This window comes from Gavialis gangeticus, unplaced genomic scaffold, assembly GCF_001723915.1.
Source record: "Gavialis gangeticus isolate Ggan-Ray unplaced genomic scaffold, GavGan_comp1, whole genome shotgun sequence".
NCBI lineage: Eukaryota > Metazoa > Chordata > Crocodylia > Gavialidae > Gavialis > Gavialis gangeticus.
In genome coordinates, this window is record NW_017729034.1 from 19,699,731 (window position 1) to 19,727,717 (window position 27,987).

Consider the following 27,987-nt stretch of genomic DNA (forward strand, 5'->3'; position numbering starts at 1 on the left):
AAGCCACAGGTAGACTGCCCACCCTGCAAGGGGTGTTTGTGGGGGAGATGCAAAGCATCCTGGGATGCTGGGGGACTGTGAGTTAATTTAAATCTAGAGGGGATCTGTGACAGAAGTTCAATAAACCAATTTAACCTAGATCAGTTAAGTCTGATACTACATTCATCCAGGTTTATCTTAAACTGCTTTTGGACATTCTGAAAGTGGTTTATATGCACTGAATTTCTGTTGTGTTACAGATTTGAACCAGTTTCCAATCATTTATACTGGTTTATGTGTATTTTCGGCCCCTAGCCTAAGTCTTAATCGATACTAACTTAAAATACCTGTTTTTCATGTTACATCAAGCTGAACGATGCATAACCATAGACTCCCTGCGGTGAGTCCACCCCTCAGTGCCTTATCCCATGACGACCTCTCCACTGCCTGGTGAAGCCATGAGGAAAACAGCTTATGTGAAAGCCAAGCAGCTGTGAACACACACCGCTTTCCTGTAACAATGGCTGCATCTGAAACCACAACTACACAAGCTTAACCATTAATTTGTGCAGAAGTGAAAACAGGTTGCTGCGGATGTCAAATAGGAGAGGGGTATACTTCAGCCCCAGTTTGGCATTGCTGCATTTCATAGATTTCATAGACATTAGGGCTAGAAGGGATCATGGAAGATCATTAAGTCCTGCCCCCGGCCCCAGGGGCAGGAAGTCAGCTTAAGTCATAGGATCCCAGCAAAATAAACATAGTATCATTTGCTCTTGGTCTTGAACAGAGGTTCACCCAGGATGTGTTTACACAAGGAGGAGAAAAACCGGCTGTATAAAGGAGAGCTGGAATGGAACTAAAAACAGCGCATCTGTTACCTTTCTGGTTGTGGCTGGATAGCTTCACTGGAGGCACTGCAGGTAAAACATCGCTTTGCTATTTTATTTATTAAAAGATAAAGTAGGAAAATACAAGTATTAGTATTGAAACAGCATCACTGACACATTGAAAGGGATTTGTCTTGGGGAAATAAAATAAATTACCTGGCCCAATCCTTGAGGTACACTGTTACCTGGAGGAAAAGCAAAGATGAGTTTGCCTTCCTGTAAGGAGTCTTTGTGCTAATGTGATAAGATGTCAGAAGTAATTGGATCTAGTGGGAGTGGAGACCCTCAGAGGAAGAGAACTTTACACAGTGACTGTAGGCTGTAGTTAAATAATGCAGAAAAAAGGTAACTATGCTGTATATGCAGGATGAAGGAAATTCACATTCATGAACAACCAGAAAGGAATTCTTTTTGGACTGTTAGGTGTAGAAGGCCCTGTCAGGATAAGGACATGGGAGGTACTCTTGCTTTTTGATCGGGCACAGGATTTTGCCCATGAGTTATTTTGCTGCTTTGCTACTGATTTGCTGTGTCACCTTGGGCAAATTACTTTTAAAAAACCTCTGGCTCTTTTTTTTTAAAAAAAAGAAAAAATCTGTATGCTTCACTATCTCATAGGAGCATGGTGAAGGTAATTCACTGATGTTGATAAAGTGCTTCAAGATCCTTGCCTGACAGGCTCACCAAGGGAAAAAGGACTTTCACTACTACAGCAAATAGTGCATGCCTTAGTCAAGGTTAAATGTGAAGCTGCATAGAAGATTTGGCAGTGTTGGCTCTCAGTAATTTTAATAATGTATGAGGTTAAATTCTAGTGTCTAACCTCCTCCCCCAAGATACAGAAGTTGGCTGGGCCAACATTTGTTGGAAATGATTTGAGAAGACTGAAAAGAAAAACATTCTCAAAGATATGAAACATGGACATGTTCTTCATTGGCTCATTTCCACTTATGACTCAATGGGCAATAGCAGAAAAGGCCACTGAATATTGATATGTATAATATTACACCAAAAGCCTTGCCGTTACCATGTGCAGATAACCAGCAGTACCTGACATCACCAAGTAACTCACAACAATACTAGGTGGTTGCCTTTTATGTGGGTCAGGGCTGGAGCTGGATGAAATGAACACTCTGTCAATGGGTTTTGCAGTACTTCAGTGAACAGCAGGTGACATGGCAGTCTTGGGTTCTCCACCAGGATTTTCTGGTGGGAGTGTGTAGGAGTGAGCCTGTTTCTCTTTCTATTTCCCCAAAGCTTGACCCATTCTTTCCTGTCCTCTCCAGTTGTGCCACTATTGATTTTCCCTTCTCCCATCCTGACTTCTTATCCCAGTCCCAGTCTCCCTTGTCTTCTACTTCCAGTTTCATCTTAAGTCATGGACAACTTTCCAAAGGTGGTCCATAGCAATAATTAGAAAGAATGACATAGTGCAATCTTTTGCTAGCAGGAGGGGAAACAGTGGGAAAATTAAAGAGGTGGTGAGAGAAAGAAAAAACAAACAGGGAAAGCTAAAAGGTACCAAATAAAAAGTTAGTTATAATTCTATTTTTAACTTGGGTTGTGGTAACAGCTTAAAGAAACTCTGAGAAAATGTATGTCTAAGCCCTTCCGAGTAATAGCATCATTCCTCTGTGACAAAGAGGGAAACAATGTCTTGCTGTCCACGTCAGTAGGTGTTTCGAAATCTCACCAGTGTTATACATTACCCCCTCCAAAAGACAAGATTCAGTCAGAAGGGCTCTTCCTAGCACTCATGGAATAAAACTCCCTTATGCAAGGGCTAGCACAAGGACAATGCACCACTCATATCACACTAAAACCCTTAGTATTCAATTCACTGTGACCCCATGACCAGCACAGTCACTTTAAGTGACACAAGTCCATGTACAGGGATTGTACGGTGGTACCAAATCAGAAGGCAATAGTTGGTGCCTGCTCTGCAAAGGTGTAGATGCCTGCCCCTGGGAGGTCAGGGCAATAGTGACTCAGGAGCTGAGTGCATGTTCCTGTACCATGGAATTCAAGTGGAACTACATGATTAACTGCAATAGATATATAAGTGAGAGCGATAGATATATAAGTGAAAGTAATAAGTGACTTATAAGTGAAAGTAATACAGCACATGGGTCTGTATAGACTCTGTGAGCAAGGGTGAATTTCAGCCACACAGAGCAAGAGCTTGCATGCCTGTACATGTGCATGCTTATTGGCCAAGTACAAACATTAAAAAAGCTCGAGGCGGAATCAATCTAAGTTACGTGGTTCTCTGCAAGCGACATAGTTTAGATCGGTAGTATGTCTGCAAAGCTGATGAAGTTATTCTGCAGGGGGAAGGTAGCTAAGTGCATTGTTTTCTTCACTCTGGTTGCTAAATTATTCCTGATGTGTTAAACAGTGTAATTAAACATACACGCGCGCACTAAAAACTCTTGTTGTTCTCCATCAGAAGGGAGGGGGAGAGAGAGAGAGAGAGAGAGAGAGTGTCAGCCCCAGCCTTCAAGCTCTGTTAGTTTTAATTTGAGTTGTGGAATTAGTAATCAGTTTTGCTGGAACACTGTTGCAGGAAATAGATCTTTGCATGCAAGGGGCTCAGGCACAGTTTCAAATGAATATTTGTTAAGGAGAAACCATTCCCTTGTCATGTTATGGTACATTACATAAGATTTATTTCTATTGTATTAAAAAATGCAAGCCCAAAGGGAATGTTCTTTCTTCATGTTGGCTGAGGGTGATTTCTGAATTTCATCTGATTCCTTTTACCCAAAAGTGCCTCCTTTAATTAAAATAAGACATGACAAGTCTTGTCTTTCCAAGGCTACTATTACAGGTCCTAAGAGACATGGTATAAGGCCAAGTGACTTTAAGCATCAAACAGGGTGTTACCGTAATACAGAAGGAAGTTTTAACTGCAGTTTTAATACGTTTAAGTAATGTTTTCAATGTACATGTTGACACACAGACAAATCAGGAGGCAAGCACTCATTTCAGTGTCAGCCCCCCCACCTTTCAGAAAATGATGGGAGCTCCTTGAACCCGTGAGGATAAGTAGAAGGCACTTTCATTTGTCAAAAGGGGAATAATAAGATCCACTGGTTGGAAGCTGAAGCTAGGTATATTCATTCTTGAAACGAAACATAGTGAATATAATTAAGCATTAGAACAACTTACCTAGGGACATGGATTCTCCATCTGCTGCAGTCTGCCAAATGAGAGCCGTAATAGCTCAAAGAGTAGCTGTAGGCTGGATGCAGGAATGACTGGTCAAAGTCCTATGGTCTTTCATGCAAGAGGGGAGATCAGTGATCCCTTCTGGCCTTAAAAATCAATAGTTTCTCTGCTCAAAGTGACAACTGAGTATGAAAACAAAATGTGGTTAATTCATAATGAAGATGACAGGAATGGATTTAGAGGCAAGGTTGGATGCATTTTTCTGAGAGGACTCAGAGGGATGTTAGCACCTTTTGGAGAAGAGTGGTACAGTTTAGGTGAAACCAAAACTACACTGAGACTATAAATCTGGCTCAGTAATCTGGGATGGCAAAACCCTTGAGGTCCCATGAAGAACCGGAGTTTTAGCATTCTTTTCTGTTCCTCTCTCATTTTGTATATTCTAACTGACTGCTCTTTAAATAATGAAGAGTCCCCAAGTAATGGAGTATTTGTGGGTTTGCATCAGACTCCAGCGTGCTTGCGTGTGCACCTGTGTGCATGCCTGTGACTTTGAAAAGGACATGGGATCAGTGAAAACAAAGATCTGTAAATGCTGTTTTTACAATGAATAGCGGAGACGGGAACAAATTACACTATGGCTCGAGCATATGGGAGTCTGCAAATCCTGATTTATCTCCCCTCATCTTCAAGTATGGTGAGGAACAGGACTGGAGAACTGAGCAAGAACCAATGAAGGATCCATGTTTACCTATGGATTCACAACCAGCCAACTTATCTTCTGAGGCTTTTCTCAAATCCCTCTTCCTCACTTTTGAAACATGGTCTATTGTGTTCTTTGTCAAATGTAACAGGGAAGGGGGCCCAGTGCTAGAGCTATTACTCCTTGAACTCTTCACCATTAGCAACTTGCTCAGTGCTGTGCCAGTGCTGTGCATGTCCAGAAGTGGGCAGAATCCCTCTCTATGGTGGCAGGGTTTGCCCTCTGTAAGCATCATTCATGTTACCGCAACAAAGGAAATGTCACACTTTGCAGTGCCAGTAGGAGCTATTCCCCACAGAGAATTACTCTTTGGATATTTTCTACATGAGTAAAGACTTTCCTGGTTGTGCTGGACCCAAGCAACTCACCCAGATGAATGTCCCCAGATTTGGGTAGCAGGTTGCAAAATCCAGGTATGGATCTATTCTTCACAGTTGAGTCAAGTCAGAGATTGAATCACAGAATCTAAATGCCCCTGGTTTTGGAGTAAGTAATGTTATTTCTGAGTTCAGTCAAGGAGCTGTAGTCAATGTTTAAGAATAGATTAACTTTATTAACAAATACACTAAAGAAGAGGGATGTAGCAGGGAGACAGCTTGACCATATTTCTAACTAACCTTGTTTCTAACTAACTGTCCACAACCAGTTTTCTTCTATCAAGTTGGTTACATCTGTACAAACTTTTTCTAGGGTCGGTCTCTTAGAAATATTTGTGAAATGTAGATTTGGATCTATGTCCAAATTCTGCAGCCCAGTCGCTTCACTCCATGCTGGTTTTTTGAGAACATGATCCAAACTTCCATACAAGTTAATGAGAGTCAGTCCATTTCCATCAATGCATTTTGGAACAGACTCTGAGAAAAGACGCTACCAGGGAAGCATGTCTCTTGGTGACCATTCTCAGCACAGGCGGGCGTAGCAAGGGCAGGTGCATCTGGGTGTGTCCTGAGCAAACAAAGGCTGAAACATTTTCAGTGAGCAAACAAAAATGAAAGTAAATAACCACAACACTGCCCTGCACGCAACGAAACCAACAGCTCCAGGACTTAGGGAACCATTACAACTGCCTGTGATCACCTTGCTGTAATAGGGTTGGAGTGTTGTTGTAGCCAGAATGATTCAGGAAATATGTGAGAAGCACGGTTTCTATTTTTGTAATATCCTTTATCAGGCCAGATGTATAGTTGGGAGAGATGTCAGACAGGCTTTTGGGCACAGTGTGCCTTTCCCCTTGTCTAGGCAGACCCGAGGAAGGGCGCTTTATGCTCCAAGGTTTGGCTTACATCTCTCCCAACTGTATGGTTGGTCTAGTAAAAAAATATCATTGAAAAACAAAAAACAAAACCCTTGCCTGTGTCATCATCTTGGCTTTTTTATTCCCCCTCCCTGCCTTCCTCTCAAGAACAATTTTCCTTTCCCTTCCTTGTGCACATTCCCTCGCCCCGACTCACCCCAGTCTCACTTATGCTACCTAGGTTATTCAGTAGTAGCTCAGTGTTTCCCAGATGACGTGCCCTTCCTGTCCTCAGGGAAGACTTAAAATTGAATGTAAACCAATGGCATCATGGGTTTAAAGGTAAGTCAGCTGGGATTTGACTGCTTCTGTTTTCCCCAGGCATTTCCAGCTAATAAGGATGTTGTCACCTCCACTACCTGCCACCTTTGCAGTAGCTGCTACAGAACCTTCCCTCTCCCTGGGTGCTGGGAGGGCAGCATTTCAGATTTGGCAATTAATAGCAGCCAACACTGTTTCTCCTTCACAGGATTAGGAACATGATGCTAGCCCCTGGCCCACAGCGCAAGCTAGTGGAAACCTGGCAGACAAAGGAGAGGCCTGGAAGCCCACAAAACCTCAAGAAATTAAACAACCAGGACTTCAACCACCTGAGAAGCTACTGCCTGAGCAAAGGGCAGCTATTTGAAGATGGCACCTTTCCAGCACATATCAGTTCCATTGGCCCCCAACTGCTCCCTGAGGACAAACTGCACAGAATAGAGTGGAGGAGACCAATTGTGAGTTGCTACTCATGATGGCTTTTCATAGCTCTGCTTTGTAATAGGAATGCTAAAATCAGTGTAAATAGACAGATGTTTCATTTTATATGTTGGCTGTTAGCTGCACCCATGAGTGAGGAGCTGTGCACAGCAGTCCTGACCTGAGAAGGACTAAATATTGTGTCTCAAGAACTGTGCTCCAGAGCTGGTGGGAGAAGGTGTTTAATGTAACATCTTCTGCAAGAGTGCTGTATATGTTCTCCTCCACAGGCCATTTTGGAAATCCTCAATGCCTGCTTTTTAAACAGTGGAGGGTCCAGAGCCTGGAGCCTTGAGGGTAGGTGTCCTCAGGATTCACTCTTCTAAACAGAAAAGAGATGGTGCCAAATCGTTAAACTACTCACCAAGGAAGGTAGAAACCTGGGCTCTAGGCTCTCCTCATCCTGAGAGGATTCAAAGCCACATCACCCCCATTCCAGGGGAGTACCCTAACCATCAGGTTATTATAGTTTGAGGGTCACCCTCATTGCCTTGAAGATGAGCCACTAGGAAGCCCACAATGCAGGATGTATGGAGCCAGAAGGAAAGCAAGCAAAAAGGAGCATGCCTCTATCGCTCAGTGGTTTGAGTACTCAGCTGTGATCTTACTCTCAGGCTTATTTCTGATATTCTTCTTCAGTGACTGTTTGATGCAGCAGGCATTCACAGTCCTGAGAAGAAGGATTTCACCTCCTAGATGAGTGTCCTAACCACTAGACTACAGATGCAGGCACCGTATTTTTTTCTCTCCCTGGCCTTATGGTTCTTTCTTTATTGGCTTCCCAGGGATATAGCTTCAGTGTAAATGGTGGAGGCTGACTCCACCCAAGCTATTTTGGAGCCTCGTGGTTAGATGTTTGAATGGGTGAGGAAGGCGTATAACCTAGGTCTTCCACTTCTTTGGTGAGTGCTCTTACCACTAGGCTATTACAGGGAGGGTAGGTAGCAGCAACATCTCATGCTCCTACACCAACCATATTTTGGAATGGAAATGCTCCTGGCCCTCGCAGCTTGTGCCTGACTCAATGCTGTTGATATGCAATGAGCATTCTCAAACCTTGCCTCCTGAATTTTGAAGAGTTGAAGGACTGCTCTGCCTTGTGTTAGGCTCTCAGTGTTACTTAAGTGGGAGCTAGGCTTAGCTGTTCAGTTGCTCGGTGCCAAGAGTCTAAGGTTAGGCACATAAGGAAATGTGCAGTCCAAAATGTAGGTGCCAAATGACTTCACTGACTAGTGGGTTTTGCAGCCCCCTCGGGCAGGGTTCTTCTCATTGGTGTAGCTGGGCGGTTCTGCCTCCTGGGTGAAGGTGGCTCTGGGGGAAGCCAAGTCAACAGCACAATGACTGCCCCAGTCACCCCCTTTAGTTATTCTACTGGTTCTTCTGGACTACTGTTTTGGGCATAGGTGAAATTTAAACACCTAAGTCCTACCTAAATCTCTTCTCTGGATCTCACCCATAGCTTCCAGTTATTTAAATGACAGATAACAATTATAGCTGCTGTTCTTGTTTTAATAAAGCAGTTGAGGAGCAAGCTTGTTTCTATTTTACCTTGTGTCTTGTCAAGAAAATTGCCAATTACCTTCAGAATCTGGGCTCTTTATATCTGGCAGTAATACACAAAGCAGAAAGAAAACAACCTGATTTTCACACACCAGGCAAGTTAGAAACAGCTTGTTTTGACTTGTAAAGTGAACCAATTTGATATGGGAGTCCCTGAGGGGGAGTGAAACAGGAGAACGGAGGCATCATTTTAAATGTCACTCTTCTTGATTGTGCACTAGCTGCAGTTTGACAATAGACAGGAACATTGTAGGCCATGTTTTCAGAACCGACCTATGCTTTTACATGAAGAATGTGTGAAATAATATGCATCAGCAAAACTGTATGCATGCATGTGTCACCTCAAATATTATTGTTGTAGGCAAGGCTGAGAGAACTGAATGAAGCAGGGGTCCCATAGAGAAAACAGTGTGCAAGCATATAATTAGAGACTCTGTCATAATCAGAGCTATGCAATTAACTGATCTTCCAGCTTACCAGCAATTCTAAAAAGTGGAAGAAAAAATAAGTTTCATTCTGAATGAATGACTGTACTCTGCAGCAGAGCTCTTTAATTTTTAAAAAAAATAAAGTTGGAGGAAAGTTCTAAATAAAAGGTAGGTACATGCTATAAAAAAAAAAAAAAAAAATAATGAAGTGTTCCCACTTTAAAATGTTAAAACATTCTGATTTTTGCTACATGAACAGTTCAGTAAAATTGAGATAGACCTGTGAAATGTTTCAGTGTTTCCAAAATTGCCTTTTTTGACAGGAAAAATGTTTCCACAAAAATAGTCAGTAGAACTCTAATTGTAATGGCATACAGAAGGGAGCTGAACCAAGGTTCTACAGTCAGCCAGAATTCTAATGCCTAAAGTGGCTGAGTGCTTGAGTTTGCAATATTAATAACATCAAAGCATAGAGCTGTTATGCTGTGACAGGAGTACTTCTAGTAGAGCCTTTCTATCAGTGGCTCTGCCCTTCTGTTATGGGCCAACAGCCTGCCTACTCATCTGCCATGCCTTGATCTTGGTTGATTAATTAAGAGATTTAATTAGCAGGAGGCTACCCATTGCTTTTTTTTGCCCTGGTGCCAGGGGCACTATCTGTGGCTCCTTTTCTTCCCCTGCACCACAGCCCAAGCCTCACAGATGGTACTGATGTGGTTTTGACCTGGGCCCTGCTGTAATTCAGCTCTCTGACTTCCCTGGGCTTCCACTGCCCTGTCTTGTCCCGTGCTTTCCTGGTACTCTGCTGCCCCCTTTGCTCTGGGGCTGGGGCCAGTGCACCCCAAAATGCCACACCCTCCCTAGCTCCAGGATCCCCACACTACCATAGAGCCCCTATGAAGCCTCCTCCAACCCCTAATAGCCTCACTCAGTCCTCCAGTTAAAACAGTGAACACAAAAAAAACCACAAAGCTCTTAGCTATAACATACAAAGCTAAACCACCCAGCCAAACAACATTCAGTCCCTACCAGGAAAACACTCCAACCCCAGCAGCAACCAGGGGATGCTCATACAGGCAGGGTTCTCCCCTCTGTCTACACTGGCTGAGCTTCTCCTCCCCTGGTCACCAGAGGAGAACTGCCCTCTTGGCCTCCTGCCTGGGCTTATATGGGCCAGGCCCTGCCCCTTCCTGTCAGCTGGCTCCCCAGTGGTTGTCCTGGCAACCAGCACCTGTTACTCTGGCTGCCCTGGTAACCGGCAGCTGGGCCTCCCCCTTCTTGCCACTAGGGATCTCTCCCGAGCTGTTTTCTGCTCTCAGGCGCAGGGCACCTGGGTGCTCTGCGACATATGCATACCTGGGAATGCACGTGCTCACACACGCAAACACTCATCATTAATGTTGCACCTGCAGACAGATCTCTGGTTCAAGGATTGAATGCTTAAGTCACCTCAAGTCCAATCAGTGAGCTGCAGTAGAGATCATTCTCCAATTGAGGGATTGCTGATGACACTTAGGGTGCAGACAGAAGTTATGTTTGTTGCACAATTGGCCCCTTGAAAGTGCTGTACATCCATGCCCTGACAGAAGTGCACAGCTGCAGAATGATTTAAAAGTGCCTAACTGTGGGACAGATTAACCCTCATTTAATGAGGATTCTGATGAAGGTGGTCCAAAGCAGAGCACCTTCATTAACTTCTGTTTGTCCGTGCCCCCAGGGCTGTCTTCAGAATGGAAGGGGGGAAGGGAAGGGAAGGGAAGGGAGGGAACTCTGTCTGGGGTTTCCTCAGCCTGCCTGGAGGCTGGGGTGGGTGGATTGGTGCCCCCTGAGGGATAATATTGTCTGTCAGTGTGTATCATTTTTCAATGCACCGTGCTCAAAATCACAGCCCACCGAGACTAACAGAAACACCTTTACAGATGATTGTGCCAGAAAAGACCATGCTAGGGTCAGACTCTGATACATTTCCTTATGTTGATATGTTTCCTTATGTGCCTTACGTTACATGTCCTTACTCCACATGTTGTCCAGGGACTTCATCACAGATTTAGGCACTGTTCAGCAGGGGTTTAAAGTAAGATAGGATGCAACAAATGGCTGTGACTGGCAGCTAGAAGGGCTGGGAAAGGAATGGATGAGGGCACCAGTAATGAGAACTGCATATTTCTGTGTGACACTCAGTGGGCATGTCTATGCATGTACTTTAATGTGCCTATTTTAATGTTCATTAAAGCATCACTTACAAACCTGTGCTAGTTAGTTAATGTACATTAAAATAGGCTAATGTGCATTGGGCGCCTATACTCGTACACTGAGGCTGCTCCAATGAGCTGTAATTACAACCCATCGGAGCAGATTTGATTAATCAAGCCACTCTAATTAAAGCACTCCCCACTGCCTCCCAAAGCATGTGTATACATGCCCATTAAGCATCAGTTAAAAACTGTGCACTTTAGTTAATGCGCATTAAGACATTTTCTTAGTACCACACAATGAAGGGTGCCTATACACGAGGCTGCTCTTACACACTGTAATTACAGCATGTCAGAGCAGATTCGATAAATTGGGTTTGCTGGAGTGTGGTAATTACTGTTCCAGCCAGCCTCCATGTCATGTGTATCAGCATCCCCATGCTTCAAAATAGTGGTGGGGGTGCTCTATCTAGAGCTCATTTGATGAGTTTTAGATAAAGTGCTCCAAACACCATTTTGAAGTGAGATGGATGGGTGCTTTAATTAGGGTGGCTCTTGGAGCCTCTCTAATTAAAGTGCCCCCCACCCCTGAGCATGTGTATAGATGTCTGGAGCATGTATATAGATGCCTGAAGGTATTAAATCTAATTCACATTAACTAAAGTGTGGTAATGCATGTGTAGATGTGCCCATTTGTGTAATTCAGGTTTCTTTTGGCCATATCAGTCCAGCTGATGCATGGGGCCTGAATGTATTTGGGAGTGAAGACTCCTGAGAGGATTTTCTTTCTGTGCCAGAAGGCCCTGTGAGGGGAGGGGAAGAAGGAAAATATGGAATGAATTTGGCAGCCACCACAGAGAATTTTTCAGAGAAGGGGACATGAGGAGAGGTTGCTTGAACAGAAACATGGGCTACAGCCACACCACCAGGTCTTACTGAGTCCTTTCTAAATGCTGCTCCCTTTGAGATGCAGCATGTCAAAGGACTAAGCATAAGCAAGTGTGCCAGTTGGATTTAAGCTCCCCCTGACCCGAAGAGGAGATCAAGGTTTAATTTGAGACATTTTGAGCAGTTCATATGAAATATGAAAAACAAGCAAGTGGCAATGGGTGTAGCTGTTTAGCGGTTCTGTTAGTTTAGCAAGCTATTTTCTGGTTGCTTATCCAGCTGTAGAACCTGACAGTTTTCATAGTTTTGGTATTTTATGGGCGTTGCAAGGGTGTGGAGCTCTAGGACCCTGCTCAATATTCCTGTTTGCCCAAAATAAAGATCAATTCCATTTTTGTTTGTTTCATTTAATTAGCCTAATTGAATGGAAGCAGCATTTCCAACTGTGACAGTTTAACAGAAAGGTTTCTTAGCCTCTTCAGCTGATTGAAACAGAGTGCATCTACACATGCAATCAATGCAACATGATAAACTTTGGACCAGTTTGCACCAGAGTACACTGCTCCCAGGCACAGCATCAACATGTGCGCCTAGAGCAGCAGCACTTTGAGCCAAGGCAGAGCAGCCCTGGGTTAGCAACTGGCTTGGGGGCTCAGCCCCAGGCTCCAGGTGGTGGTGTAAGGTGGCTGGGGCACAAGAGTGCTAAAACTGCAGAGTTGTGTGGCAGACCCCCAGAGCCTGCTGCCAGCCCATGGGGGAGCATTCACAGAATGCTCCCCCGTGCCCCACATCCCCCAGTCCACACACCCACCCTCTGCTCCTCACACTGTGGGGCTGGGGCCTGGGGGTACGGGGCAGCAGGTTGGGAGAGGGGCATTAGCAGGGATGCGGGGTGGAAAACTGGGTTTGGAGTAAGGGGCACCAACAGGGCCAGGGGGCTGTCTTCTACTTAAAGTATTTACTGGGTGGGGACTGGGCATTGCTTACAAATGGGTCCTGGTACAAAACAGGTTGAGAACCACTGATATAGGAGAACGTGGGTTTTGAGCAGAACAGAGGTGAGGAGTTGATGTAACATTACTGACCTCTCTGTTTACCAAAGAGGGGTGTAACCTTTGAGGGAAACTCCCACAAGCAGAAGTATAGGATTTTAGACGTCTTAAGCTGTGTATGTAGTAGACAATATATTGTTAATCAGAGCCAAGTAGTAATGGTCTGTTTGCTTTCTCTATTTGCTGTTTTCTCTGTGCTACCCAATTCAGGATAAAAAACCCAGCCACATAAATATTTAGATAGAGGGAAGTGTCTTTTTTGCTTATCAAGTGCTTATTTGGATGGCAGTTCTTTTTCCAGAAGAAACTATCTCTGGTGGTCCATGTTTCTTAATGGCTGACCATCTCTATCCTGGGAAATGCTAGAGAATTAGTAGTGCTGTCATTTTACAGGTTTTATTTAGGGAAGCTAGGCCTACCCTGAGTTACAACAGATCACTATAGTTATGGGAGTGCAAATAATTTACACCTGGATAAAAGAAGGTAAAAGGCTTTATTCCCTGCATCAGCTGTTCCATGTCAGCTCACGTGCCTCCTTTTAGTGAAAACAGACCTGTAGCAACTTACCGCTCTTTCAGTGATGGCCAGTAACTACATTTTCCTTTCCAACCTGCCTTTGGATAAGAGCATGGCCACAGGAAGGTATTGTAGAGTAGCTGATACACAGTGAATCCTCAGTCCCTTTTACTTCTTGGTAAATTGCTTATATGTCCATACTCTAGATCAATGGTTCTCAACCTTGTTTGTACCAGGACTCATTTGTAAACATTGATGGCCAGTCTTGACCCTGCTGCCCCCTGCCCTCAGGCCCTAGCTCCCACTGTGTGTGGGGCAGGGGTTGAATGCGTAGGGTGGGAGGGGACATGGGGGGCCCCAAGAAGCCCTTTGCAGGCTGGAACTCTGCCAGGCTGCAAGGGAAAAGCCACGGTTTCCTAGGTTTTTCTCCTTTTAAAGGAGAATCCATTTTTAAAGTTTGTTCACAGCCCTTTCAAATATTCTTGCAACCCACTTTTGGTTCATGACCCATGGGTTGAGAAACTCTGCTCTAGTTCACACAGTAAGTCCACCAAAGTAGAGAATGGAACCAGTGCCTTCCCAGACCCAGACTAGAAGCCTATGCAGTGAACACATAACCTTTGCAGAAGTACTACTCCCTGTAGTTATTCCTATAGACTAGGGGTGGACAATTATTTGAGCCTAAGGGCCACATAGGGAGTTTTGATGAGCTGGCACAGGCCAAGCCAGTACCCTACCCCCTCCCACATGCAGCAATGCACCAAAACTCTCTATAGGGCTTTGGGTGGGTAAGGAACAGTGCTGGGGAGCAGGATGGGTGGACAAGGCTGGGATCGTGGGGCAGTACCAGCTTGGGGCTGGGGCCTAGGCTGAGGCATGATCTGCTCCCTGCATACCCTGTCCTGTGGTGGAATGGGGGGTGTATGGGGTGTGTGGTGTGTAGAGGGGCCTTGTGTGCATGAAAGGGGGGGGTGCTCCCTGGTCTCTAGGTCCCAGGAGCCAGCCAGGGGTGAGGGGAGGGAGGGGGATGCAGGGAGCATGTGCAATGGACCTTGCCCAGACAGTGCAGTCCATAGCTGCCCCCATGGCGCTCCACACGGGGCTGAGCCCCGCCTGAGGAAGCCTGTGCCTTACTCCCACCCATGCCCACAAAGCCAGCCCTGTCCCCAGCCCCGGCCAGTGTGCAGCTTCTGGCAGGGCTGTTCCTGCTGTGACTGCAGTCAGCTGGGTGCTGCTCTGCTCCCCTTGCCTGTAGTGGGAACTGCTTAGCTGAATCTTCCCCTCCTCCTTCCTGCCTTCCTGCCCACAGCAGTGTAGCAGGCGCAGGAGCTGCTGCTGAAGGCAAGAGGAGCAGAGCAACACCCAGCCAGCTGCAGCCACACCAGAAGCACCCCAATGGAAGCTGTGCATGCTGGCCAGAGCCTGGGCACAGGCCCAGGCTGGTGGGACTGTTCAACTCCCTTCACCTTCAGCAACAGCTCCTCCTCCTGCTCTTGCCCTTGCTGTGCCAGTCTGGCTGAGCATGGGGGGAACCTTCAACCAGGTGGCTCCTGCCCCAGCACATGGGTCTCCAGCTCCATCTCCTGGCCACCTTTCACCTGCTACATCCACCCACGGGTGGCTGCTCATTGTGCTGGGTGGGCGGAGAGGGTGGAAGGCAGCTGGGAGCTGTGACCAAAGCCCAACATGCCAACGCAGGATCTGCCTGGCTGAAGCTCCCCCCCACTTGCAGTGGCACAACAGAGGCAAGAGCAGGAGGAGGAGCTGCAACTGGAGGCAAGGGGAACAGAACAGCCCCACCAGCACGGGCTCCAGCCAGTGCACACAGCTTCCAATATTCTTGGTATTATTAGTATTGTGTATCTGTGTGCGTAATACCTTATGAATACACTGATGGGCAAGTTCAGGGCCAGGTTTCAGTCTCAGCTGAAATCTAGAGTAACACCATTAAGGCAAGAAGGTCTGTGTGACTGGGTGCATCTACACACAAAGTTTACTTCAGAGTTGCCTAATTAGCTCTGTAGTAAACATCTCCATGTCTACACATGCACCCTTATTAAGGCACATGAAACTAATAAAATCCAGAGCAGGCTAGTACTTGTAAATGTAAGTACTAGCCTGTTCCAGAGTTTTTTCATGTGCAGCAGCACAGGTGTAGATGCTGCCCAGCTGGCTGGGGCACGAGGGTGCTTCAGGGCAGGGGCTACATGCCAGCTAGCCCTACACTGAAGCACTCTCATACCCCATCCAGCTCCTCCACAGTACATTGAGCCCAGCTGGAGCAGTTGAGGGCTGCTGCCAGCTAGGGCTCCTCCGACCAGACTCAATGTGCTGTGCACAAATAAACTCCAGAACAATATACCCCAGAGTTTTTTGCTCCTGGCTCCACATTCAAATAGCACACCCACTCTGGAGTTTATTCTTGTGCATTAATTGCAGATGTAGATGTACCTACTGAGAGCAAAATTTGGCCATCAGTCAATATGAACCTCTATAGTGACTTGAATGGAATTTGGAGCCGAGCCCTTAAATAGGTAGCCCAACAAATCAGAACAGAGCGTGATGGGAAGCAGGCAGGGAACTGAACAGACAGAAACAACAGTAAAGAAAGGAAAGAGCATACTGGTGATAGAAAAGCTGGCAGGAATTGAAGTGTAGGCTCCACCTTTTCCAAAACTGTTCCCTAGATTCCTTTGAACATTCATCGTGTGAGCCATAGATCTGTTCTCCTTACTTATTGTGTAGTATCTGTTTACCAGCAAAGATTGTTGGCCCCAAGAATTACATGGAACTGTTCCATTTTGAGTAAATGATTAAATAGTCCCTGGGCCAGTGAGAGGGACTAAGGAAAACTTCATGATTAGGGCATCAGATGCAGGCAGAGATGAGATTTGAACGAAAGTCTCCTGTATACTATATGAGTGTGCTAACTACCAGGCTGCTGACTATTCTGCTATGGGATGTCATTGATTTTCTCAATAAAAAAGAAAGCTAGACAAAGAGAAGTGTCAGTTTGCCCCAATGGGGAACAAAAATAAATTCTGACACTTTTAAATGTTTTATGGAATAGATTTTTTGTTTTCCTGCCAGACCTGAAAAAAAATCTGTCCAGCTATATTGTTTGCTTGGATGTTATGATGATTTGCCAGGTTTTTCAATAATCCCTCTAAAACATATTTCATTTCTGCTTTATTCCTGCTTACAAATGGATGCATTGACATTATGTCCTTTTTTCCTCTTCTAGTGGATAGAGAGGGACCAGATTTTCAAACAGCCTCAATGTCCACAGCTTTCCTAGTGATATTTTTCACTTTACCTCAGCACCCAACATGCACCCTATGTAGTGAGATCTTTTGCAAAACCGACTTAATTTGTGTCTTGCTGTTGCCCAATTTAAGTCAATGAGATTTTTGCCCTTGTATTCAATGGGAGCTGGACTACACACTTGCTGCCTACAGATCTCCTTTGAAAATTTAGCCCTTGATGCATCGTACTATACAGGGAGAATGCAGTGGTGACTGTCATCTTGATCACTGCCATCCCAATACATTTTTCTGACTGCTGTTTGCTACCTAATCCTTTTTGCTTCTGGTCAGGGTAGCTAACTGTCTGTAAATTATATGGACAGTCTGTTAGAAAAAAAAAAAAAAGACTAAAACACATGTCGGTTAAGTCCATAAAAATGAGTTGTCCATAAAAAAACCCTAAGAAACCATGAGCTTGATTGAAATCTATCCTTGGTATGAGGCTACGTGCAAGTACTGATGGACAGACAGAGCAGAGCAGAGGCGAGTAGAGCAGCACCATCATGTCTGAGCTTGAGTGAAACTTGACGCTTGCTGGAAGCTCATCATCAGGGCTTTGTGGCCCACAGGAATCTATGTAGCACCCTTCCCCATTGCCACATGCTGCTTCTGTCCTCTATTGGCTATTGCCTACCTGTAATATTCAACTTGAAGATAGGGATGGATGCACAATCCTGGGCAGTTTGAAGCAGTAGGAGTGACAGGGAGGGTGGAAAATAAATTTTATTTTGATTTCTGGGTAGGAGCTTGAGCCAGATTAGAAAGTTGGAGCATTTTAACATGGGGGAGGGCAGTGCTTTAATTAGAGCAGCTCTGAGAGCCACTCCAGTTAAACTGCCCAGGGTGTCTCATGCGTCAGTGTCCCTGCACTTCAAAATGTCAGTGGGGGTGCTTTATCTAAAACTTATTGAATGAGCTTTACTTAAAGTGCCCCCACTGCCATTTTGAAGTGCAGGGATTGTGATACACAAGGCACAGAGGTGGGCTGGAGCATGGTAATTACCATGATTACTCTGATGCACTGTAAGTACAGCACATTGGAGCAGCCTCCCAGCTCTTACATAGGCACCCTTGGTGTTAAACCCTGAAATTTGAACCCAGCACTTGTTACTGCCATCTGGGGCCTGGCAAATGGGTTACATTTACATTATGTAAATCACAGGTCAATAAAAACATAGGTCAATAAAAAAGTTTAGTTGTCAGTAAAAGTTTGCAGATTGTCAGTTAAAAAAAAATTCTTGGGTTGACCACTCTGCGTCAGTTTCAAATATTTCCAGCATCCTCCCTGGATAAGGACTGTGTTGTAAAGAAGTTCCACGCCCTTCCCGTGAACCTTTTCAAATCTTTCTGAGACTGGTAGTTTCAGTTAAACCCACAGATAAGCTCCATTCAGGTTTTCCTCAGAATTGTTAACCCTGTTATTACAACCTGACCTTTAGTTTTTGACTGCAGGATGCACAGTTCTGAGCTAAAAGAAGGTGCCAGTATTCCAGCAGGAACAGTCAGTTTCCTTTCTAAGGTATATTATCAGCTTCCACACTCCTTTAGATAAAATATCCCTCAATATACTTTGACTAAGCTGAGCAAATGGATAACTCACTCTTGAAAAGCAAATGAAAGAGAATCCCCTTTTCTTGTATTCTTTATTTTCCCCTTCTCTGTGTTTTAGTAAACATCCAGCCGGAATAGGAAGAAATCTATGCGTTACCCAATTTAAATAGTTATATGGCCCCCACTGCTATAGAGTCTGAACACCTTTCAGTCTGTAGTTTTACAGACTGGGCACTAGGCCACAGAGAAAGTGACTTATTCAGTCTATGATGGATTAGAGAATTGAATATTGTCAGCCACATTGGACTTGAGGTGTTAAGGACCAAGGTGTTGGCAGTCTGGCTTAATGGCTAGGCACCTGAATATAGATCTCCTGAATCTCCTCAAGCTAATACATTTAATACTAGACCACCCATCCTCTCTTGGGCTACAAAGGTACTTGTAAGTGTGGTATGGAAACTAGAAACAAGGCAAGGACCCACAGATACCCAGCAGAAGTAATCCTTTCTGTGAAATTTGTGAATGAATATGTGAAACGTGTTGAACGTGCAGATAAGAATCCAAAATTACTTTTTGTTGAATCTGTTAATGACAGTGAATGCATAACTTGACTTTATGTTATCCGAATAGTTAGTGCTTGCCAGCCTGGTAGCACTCTTACCCACATTATGATTGTGGGGTCATTTTGTTTCAGAATGCCCTTGGACAAATATAACATTTTCCACTGATGTAATGTCCCCCCCTAGATTCCTGGAGACTGCTCTTAATTAGGACTGCCAAATTGGGACTGCTCTTAAAATGGGCTGGGTAGATTTTATTTTTAATGGATTTTGTTCTGGCTTCTGTTTTTATATGCAAGATTCACTTGTGTGTAGACAGCTGGAGGCATTCAGGCTGCGGCTGTCCCTAGACTGTATCTTTCTCTGGTTGGAGAGGTCTACTGGCTTCTTCCAATTGAGGAGCCTCTTTCAGCTCAGCCCTTGCTGGTAAGCTGTGCTGAAATATGCTGATGTACCAAACGTGTTTAATTTTATAACATGTCTCCATAAAACACTAACTTTATCTAGACCAGTGGTTGTCAGCCTCATTGGACCAAATGTTGACAGTCTTGCCTAGTGGTTATGCACCTGAAGTATAGGTGCAGTCCAGATGAGTCTCCTTGGACTAGGTCTGGAGCTCTGCTTTGGCCTCATTACACAAAGTACCCCTCAGAAAATGCCAGTTCTTACCTTTCATACAGAAAAAGAATAAAGCAGTTTCTCTGTCACAAGGAACTCAGATAGAACCCAGCAGGTTAGAATGTTTCTGACACTATAGATTTCTATATGAAATCTCTGGATTTATCTTGTGAACCACGGGTAGGTGTTTGGACACCTAACTGTGCTGCTATTGTATGGCAATTTGCAATACCCTTAAAAGGATCTCCTGGCACCCCAGACTGCCACAGCATCCTGGCTGAGAATCACTGATCTGGATTGTGCATGTCAATGTAAAGTGGGATACTTGGTCTGCTTCGTCTGGAATCCCGTCAACAGCTCTTCAGCAGAACAGTGTCGGGTCAATATTTATATTTATTTTATTTGCATGTATGTGGTTTACAAGCAATGGTCTGGAGCATATCCAAAGCTGTCAGGAATCTAGAGTCATTATTACACTGCAACGTTATGGCCACTCAGAACTTTGTGACAACAATGGGGGAAGAACAGGAGTCACGAACACTGTTACAGGGAAGATAAATGTACCCATGTGGATGTGAAAGGGCAGCAGCAGTGCACCAAGATGTATTAGGGAAAGTGGGGAGCCTAGGGTACCAGTCACAGGTATCTGCACTGGCACCATATGCCATTGGTTGGCCTGAAATGGCTTCATGTGTCATCCCCCCGACAAGAAAACTTTTAATGGGATTCTTGGGGGTGTCTGTTACTATGAAGCTACTTCAAAAAACTGACGTGGCTCTCACAGCTTTGTGAGTCATGTCATATGCAGGTTTCATGTTGTCAAATCAAACATGTGAGAGGGAATGCCAGTCCTGCTTCATGAAGAGCTGCTAAATGATTTTTCTTGCCCCAGCTGTCAGGTGTTGCTTCTGCCTCTTGCCTCTCTGTTTGCTTAGGCATATTTATTTGCTGCTGCATTTGGGACTTAATTCCGTTTCAAAGCAGACTGTTACACAGCAGAGAGGTGTTACAAGGGTTACTTGTACAGAAGGCTCAGAGATATAATTGAGTGAGCATCTTTCTACCAATAAATACAAAGATGTGATGCAATTATGTGACATTTGTTAAAGTACAGCATGCAAGCATGACACATTTATGTGTGCAGGGCTGGGTTCAGAGGCTTTTAATTTTTAATTACTCAGACAGAAGTCTTCTCTCTGAATAAGGACTGAATTAAAGAAAAATCAGTAAGAATGCAGGAATTTGGCAGACAGAAAATAAGTTCTCTCTGTAACTTCATCAACAGAAATGATGCAAAACATTTCAGACAGTTCTATATTAGTGGCATGTCAATCACAAAAGACTCAGAGGTTTGATCTGGAAAAGCATGGCTACATCTAGATACTGATCCAGATCATTTGAGCATGTTTTTCTCTCTCAGCAGGGAAAGAAAAACACGTAGACACAACTCTTTCCCCTTGAGCTAACCTCCCCCAGAGTACCAAGAACCCTGAAACTATCCTTTCCCTTCCCACCAGCCCTTCCAAAAGACCACACTTTGATAGAGATGTTCAAACCTGGATAACATGGTGAGAAGGGAGGCATGAGAACCTGAAGAGAAGGTTGTGGGAAGTCAGACTGCCTTTGGATGTCAAAGTGTGTAGACCATAATCATGGCTTCCATGGAAAACAGCATCACAGATTAACAAAGAGAAGCCTAAGTATCTCCTTTCCTGTAAATGGTAGGCAGCATATTATAGTAGAGAGATTCAAGGTCTTTTTCCCTCTTCATGTAGCTTCAGAGGGCCGTTTTTGGCCAGGAATGTTGCAGTGATGATTTTCAAAGTGCTGGAAGAGCATTCATTAATTCATCTGAAATATTTGTCTGAGCAGCATTAGAACTTTTGTATGCCTCCATCAAGCAGAGTGCCAAAGCTTGTGTAGTTCAAGCATTCATCTTTTTACACAGTCATGATTGTTGGATTAATATCACTGGGAGGTAGCAAATAATGACCTCCTGGGATATTGGTTGAAAAGTTCCATAAGAAAGACTACAAGTGACAGGAATGTGCATGAGTGGTAGATACTCATACTGCCCTTTGCTTTTTCCTTCGTTCAGGAGATGCAGCACAATCCCCGTTTAATCGTGGATGATGTTAGCAGATTTGATATTGCTCAAGGAGATATAGGTAAGATCTAAGTGACAAGCATGGAGCAATAGACTGCGGTCCTTTGCTTCTGCTGTTATCTGAGTACTTGGTGTATTTCACTCCACACACACTCAAACCCACAGAGAACACAGGTATAACTATGCTATGTGTATTCTACAATCATTTATACATGGTCTATGGTTCAAGTCCCTTTGAAATCAAAATGACACCCATTGTTGCTATCTATTTACTTCTAGGTGTACTTCTAGGTGTAGAAAGAGAGATCTAGTTGAGGCCCAACAGAAAGTAACATTCAGTGGATCAACTTCACCCCAGAATTTGCTACTCCATTTGGCTTTGTGACTGTAAAGTCCTTGTCCAGCAACTTTCAACTTTTTCTTTCCAGGCTCTTTACTTTTACCATCCCTTATAACTAAGCTTACCATAAGGAAATCTGGGATATCCAGGACATTCACATTCATTCAGGACATCTGGGACATTGCCCCCTGCCCCTACCCCGTCCTGTCACAAGTTGGGAGGGATGAGGCAGCATGCCAGGCAAGCAGTGGTGCCTGCCTGCAAGGTGCTCTGCACCACTCTGACTCCTGGACAGACTGTGCCCTGCGCCCCTGCATTTCCAATACACCTATTATAATTCTGAATAGCCAGCTGGGACCAGCCTCTGAAATCTGGGGCTGCCCTGGCTGAGCCAGGACATATGGTCACCCTACTTATAAGTGTCTTCATTTTCCTTGCCATGGGTCTTTATCTTGCTACAATTCCACACATTTCTGCCATCCAGAAATCTCATCTAATTTTGGGAGTCACTATTTATTCCTTTTTAAAGAAATAGCACCGTCACCAAATTGGTCCTCCCAGCTCAGGGCTGTACACCATTTATATTCCTTGTAGGTCTTAGGACACTCTCACAATGTAAGGAGCATATCTGTGGAGACCAAATGGCTCCCTACCACTCCTTCATGGCAGGCAGATACCATGATGGGTGCAGTCTATAAAACAAGTGGTTCTCAACCTTTTTAGACAGAAGGCACCCTTTGTTAGTGTCAAGGCACCCCTCATTAGACTCAAGTCATCCTTTGGAACGTGTCAGCTCTTAGTTGATTTTCGACTTTACCAAGAGAATAAAACAATTTCTCCTGCAAAGAATTCAGAAAGATCACAGCAGATCAGAATGCCTTTAACACTGGGGTTTCCTTCTGAAATCTCTGAATTTGCCTTGTGAATCATTTTTCCACACCTAGCAGTGAATCACTGCTATACACTTAAATAGAGAGAAGGGTTCACAGATTCTAGGGCCAGAAGGGACCTCAGTAGGCCATCTAGTCTGGCCCCCTGCCCCTGGCAGGCAAGAAAAGGGTCACCAAACCTGGGAATCATGTGATCCCAGCCTGGTGCCTGTCCAGTCTCCTCTTGAAGACCCCCAAGGTTGGGGCGAGCACCAACTCCCTTGGGAGCCCATTCCAGACCTGGCAACCCTGACCATGAAGAACTTAAATAGGATAAATAGGAACATAGTCCATGAGGTCTTTGAATTTGGGGCAGTGCTATCATTCATGCTTGTTTCTATTTTGTCCAAACTGTTTTTCACATTCTATAGTAACCCTGTTCCCAAAAGCAAAACATTAGAAAGAGACAGATCTTGGTAAGGGAGAGGAGACCATGAGGCAGCAAGTGTGATTGCTTTGTTGTTTCTTGTCTCCTTGAAGGTGACTGCTGGGTTCTGGCTGCCCTGGGGTCTTTGACATTGCAGAAGCACTTTCTGGACAATGTTCTGCCAAACGATCAAGGATTCCAACACAACTATGCTGGGATTTTCCACTTCCGGGTAGGTCACATGTTTGTTAGTGGCATTGCTCCAACGTATTTGTCTGGGGAGTACAAGTGATTGTGAACTACAATCCTAACCCTAAATGCCCTAGACCTTTGGAGTGTTCCACAGCAGACCCTTGCTCAGAATTTTCTCAAAGGCTATGATTTTGTAGTGGGCTAACACACTTTCCATAATTCAGGTCCTTCCATGCTTCAAGGTATTGGTATTCTGGTTCTGAACATTATAGTTTGTGACTGAACAAGCTAAGAGTGTTCTGATTAATTAATGTAAGTGCATATTTTACATGGAATTCTTGTATCTACTTTAAATCTGTCCCACTGATTCTCACTGGGTGCATCTATACGTGCACTGTTACTATGCAGTAACTTAGGTTACTCAGTTAACCAGACTCAGGAGTTAATTTGCTACTTGCATGATGCAGGTAGCAAATTTACTTCTGAGTAGTTACTCCGCAGTAAGGCATATGTAGACACCTTACTGTGCAGTACCCCTGTTTGTGTGCACTGACTTGGGAGTAACTTTACTCCCAAGTTGGTACATACACAGCATTACTATGCTGTAATACCTACACCAACACCATTTCTCTTGAGAGTGTATGCTACAGTCTACCTACTGTACAGGAGAACTATCCTGATATTGCATCTATATCTTACTGTATTCCATTGCTCCTGGTAATGCCAGGTGTTTCAGGCTCATTCCCAACATGTAAAGGTGCAAGATAAACCAGCTGGCCATACATTAAAATGAAGCAAATGAGACTTTCTTTCATAGGAGCCTCAAAAGGATTATTTAGGAGAACTCCTTAAATCTCATGCTGTATAAATACATTATAGCATTTGAAAATGTTTTCTCTGTCCTCTCACCTGCAGATAATACATCTCCTTCTATCCTTCCTGTAACAAGCAACCAAGATAACAAACTGAATGAAAATTCCTTTTCAGCAGTACCCTTCAATTATTCCATCAAGGATATTTTAGTGTTGTCCCCAGCTCTCAGTTCCAGGCAACATCACTAACAAGCTTTCAGGTTTTCATACGCTGATATGAATCACTTTATTTTCCTATACTGTTTTGTTTCTTTTCATCACTTTCTTCACTTTACAGACTGTGGGCCCAGTCCTATCAGCTGCTGAGGGTTTACTATAAAATGCTGAGTCTGGTCAACTCCTAATATGGTTATCAGGAGTGAAGGAAGCTCAGCGCCATATGAATAAGAGATTCCATGGATCAAATTTATCCCCAGAGTACCTGCACTGAAGTTAACTGAGTTCCTTCAGTGATAACTTAATTCTTAGGGTGCACACGAATCACTTTGTCCACCACATGAACTGGTACCTCTGGGGTAGAACACAGCAGCCACGGTAACAATGCACTGCAGCAGCTCAGGTTCAGAGATGAAAAAGTATTCTCTCTCCTTCTGAAAGATTTGGAAGAACAAAGGTGGAATGGTTCTACCTAAGATGAAGACCAGTCATGACATTGGAATTAGAGTCCCTGTTCCTGTGAAAAGGTTGCTGGGATCTCTAATGAATACAAGTGATCAAAGCCTCAGCTTCAGGGCTCATTCAAAAGGCACCTTTCAAAATCTACCATGGCCCATATCCCTGTCTACCACAGGAATTGAAACTCAGAGGTTTTTCATCTCTGCTGTTCTTGGCATCCAGTTGCCAGCTGGTTAGTAAAATAAAAGCCATAAACGCAATGTCATTTTTTTAAAATCAGGAGACCACCTTCCTGATTTCATTGATTAAAAAAACCAGTGGGTGTCAAGAGCTGTCTTCTTTGCATGCAGCCTCAACAGGACCCTTCCCTGATCCATTCAGTATAATTTCCTCAGCTGAAGTCCTGAGGCAAACCTCCAAAACCTTGCTAAGCCTGAGTCATTGGTCCTGTATGTGTTCAGAGGAAGTGCTCCCCTTCTTTGATCACCAGTGTCACTTCCAGCAGCATGCCAGGGTTTGCCCGGGTGTTCATATTCAAGTGATGGCTCCACTGTGGTTGAACTGTCTAAGTCTGTGTGCTCTGACAAGCCCAGACAGGCATGCCTATTGGAGCCTCAGCAGCCCTCTTTATCCAAGCTTAAAAAATGCAATTCTAAAGTCAGAAGGTCTCCTAGACTGCACTAATCTCCAAACAGAGGCAAGAGTCATGTTGTAGTTTGAACTTTACTCTTGACTTATGGAAAATCTCCAATATCTAGATTCAAATTGCGCTAATCCCCAGACACAGCACATTGTTTGTACTCTGGAAATATGTTTGCTTGTTATGTTTACACATGAGGTGCTATGTGAAGGTGTGGCTAAATTGCAAACCTAAATCCTTTACACCTATGCTTCCCACTTTGTGAAGCTGGCTATTGGACTAAGCTTTCCTTACTGAGCCAGTACTCTCCACTCTGGGAGAAAAGGGCATTTTCATTTAGAAGGACAGCAGTTTAGATTTCATAAGCACTCTCCCATTTTTTACTTCCCTTATATATATAAGCCTAAACTACAGACAGGCTAAATCTAAGGCCTCGTATACAATCCATCTCTCTCCATATTTCAGTGATTCAGATATAACCAGTATTCTAAACAGCCCTGGCTTTCGTGTTATAAAATATGAACCCACTTCTTCATCCTGTATTTAGCCTAAAAAAATGGGTGGTTTGGTGTCAGGCAGACTGAGACAAATTATCTATCCCTCCTTTTCATTTAAAATTGCTGAGCAAGTTAGTCACTGAGGGTTTTGAGTGCAAATAGCAATACTGTTTTAATAGAACAAGTCATCTTTGTATTTTTCAGTCTCCAAAGCCACAGTTATTCTGAGCTAACTCTACCCCAGCAAAACATCACCAAAGTCCTTAGCAGTAAAACAGCTCTGAAGGTGGCGTCCTATGATTGCAAAGTCATGCTGCACTGCATTAATCTGCTAATGACTCCTTTAGATTTTTCCCCACTGATCTCTCTCCTTATCTCCCTCCTTGAAATGTTTCATCAGCTGGATCAGTCAGAAGAACACCTGTTCTGCCCAGCTGCTGAAGTGGCCAGTCACTTCTTTTCCATCTATCTAGCAGATGGATAATAGCCCAAAGTCATCCTTTTTCTCCCTCCCTCACTGTTCTCTATATGGCCATTACAGATCATATAAAAGTTTACAGAGAGATATATCTAAGCAGGTTTTAGACTCAGGAGGATAGAAATAGAAAAAAATCCAGAGGCCAGAACTTGATGGAAGGCTTCTCTGACCAAAAGGTGTCCATAAGAGAAGACCCAGACAGCTGAGTTCTGAGATTTATCATTTTGTCTAGACACTTGAGTTTTTTGTTTCTCTGAAATACCTGCTGTAGTCCAATTATTATTGATACCAACCTCCTAACATGTCTGTAGCATTTTTCATCCAACAGGATCCCAGAGCACTTGATGTCCCCCAGTGACTTCACCCACCATTGAAAGGCAGTCACCTTTGAAATGAAACTCAGCAGCTTGTTTAACCGTGCGCAGCAACAGTCCAAAACAGTTGAGGAGAGGAAGCAAAGACATTACACACATCCCTGGTTTAGATTCACTCTCAGGCTATTTCTGGAGACTGTTGTTCAGAAAGAGTATTTATTCTTAAAATAGGTTCATTCTTTTTTTTTTCAGTTCTGGCATTTTGGAGACTGGGTGGATGTGGTGATAGATGACAAGCTGCCTTTCCTGAACGGGAACTACCTGTTTCTCCACCCTCAGACGAGAAATGAATTCTGGCCCTCCCTCCTAGAAAAAGCATATGCCAAGTAAATATACTCAAGGTGTATTTTTCTTTTCCACAGCAGAGTCCTTCATTTATGTGGTTATATGCTGCAACTGCTGCTATGGATAAAATATCCTGCGTAGCACTGCTTGGGATCAGTTGCTTCTTCTGAGTGCTGGATATGTAATAACTAGGAGCTGCATATACAGGGAGCCAACACTGTCAGAAAACTGTAGACCTTAGACTGAAGACACACAAAGTTCCCTGCATCAGTTCTGGGCTTTTGAGTGCTAGCTGGAGTTTAGAGCAGTAACACAGTAAGGTTAAAAACTTTCTCTGACTGTCCCTGACCTAAGGAGCATTATGGTCCAGTGAATAGGGCATTGGCTGGAAACTTGGCAGACTTGGGTTTTACTGGTATTTCCCTCTTCACACCTAAACTGGTTTCACAGTAGGCAAGTCACTCTCCCTCCCTTTCCTTCCCTCCCATTTGTTTTTGTTTTAGGCTATAAGCTGTTCAGGGCAGGGGCTGTGTTTGCACAGTGCCTGGCACAAAAGAGGCCCTTCCTTAGTCTTTAGGTGGTATCATCAGTGCCAAAAAAAAAAAAAGCAGTTCCTGCTGACAGCCATGTGTTTGCATTCACAATTGTGGCAGCAACCAGAAGTCACCACTTCTGCTGTGTCCTGGATGCTCAGCTGTGTTCCTGCACTGCTGGGTACCATCATATTAGCAATAATTAGAAGTATAGTTATGAGTAGGAACTGAATTCTGGACTTTTGGCACC

The 27,987-nt window shown here is 44.1% G+C and overlaps 1 protein-coding gene across 1 annotated transcript in view; it reads left to right on the forward strand.

Moving 5' to 3' along the window:
• Nucleotides 1-703: 703 nt before the first annotated feature.
• The window catches only part of CAPN13 (calpain 13), a 109,895-nt gene continuing 82,611 nt past the window's right edge, over nucleotides 704-27,987 (forward strand). Inside the window, exons 1-5 of the mRNA XM_019526690.1 lie at nucleotides 704-902; nucleotides 6,567-6,816; nucleotides 21,607-21,676; nucleotides 23,365-23,483; nucleotides 27,112-27,245. Of these exons, the coding sequence (XP_019382235.1) occupies nucleotides 6,577-6,816; nucleotides 21,607-21,676; nucleotides 23,365-23,483; nucleotides 27,112-27,245 (563 nt within the window). The 5' untranslated portion in view covers nucleotides 704-902; nucleotides 6,567-6,576. The remainder of the gene's footprint in view (nucleotides 903-6,566; nucleotides 6,817-21,606; nucleotides 21,677-23,364; nucleotides 23,484-27,111; nucleotides 27,246-27,987) is intronic.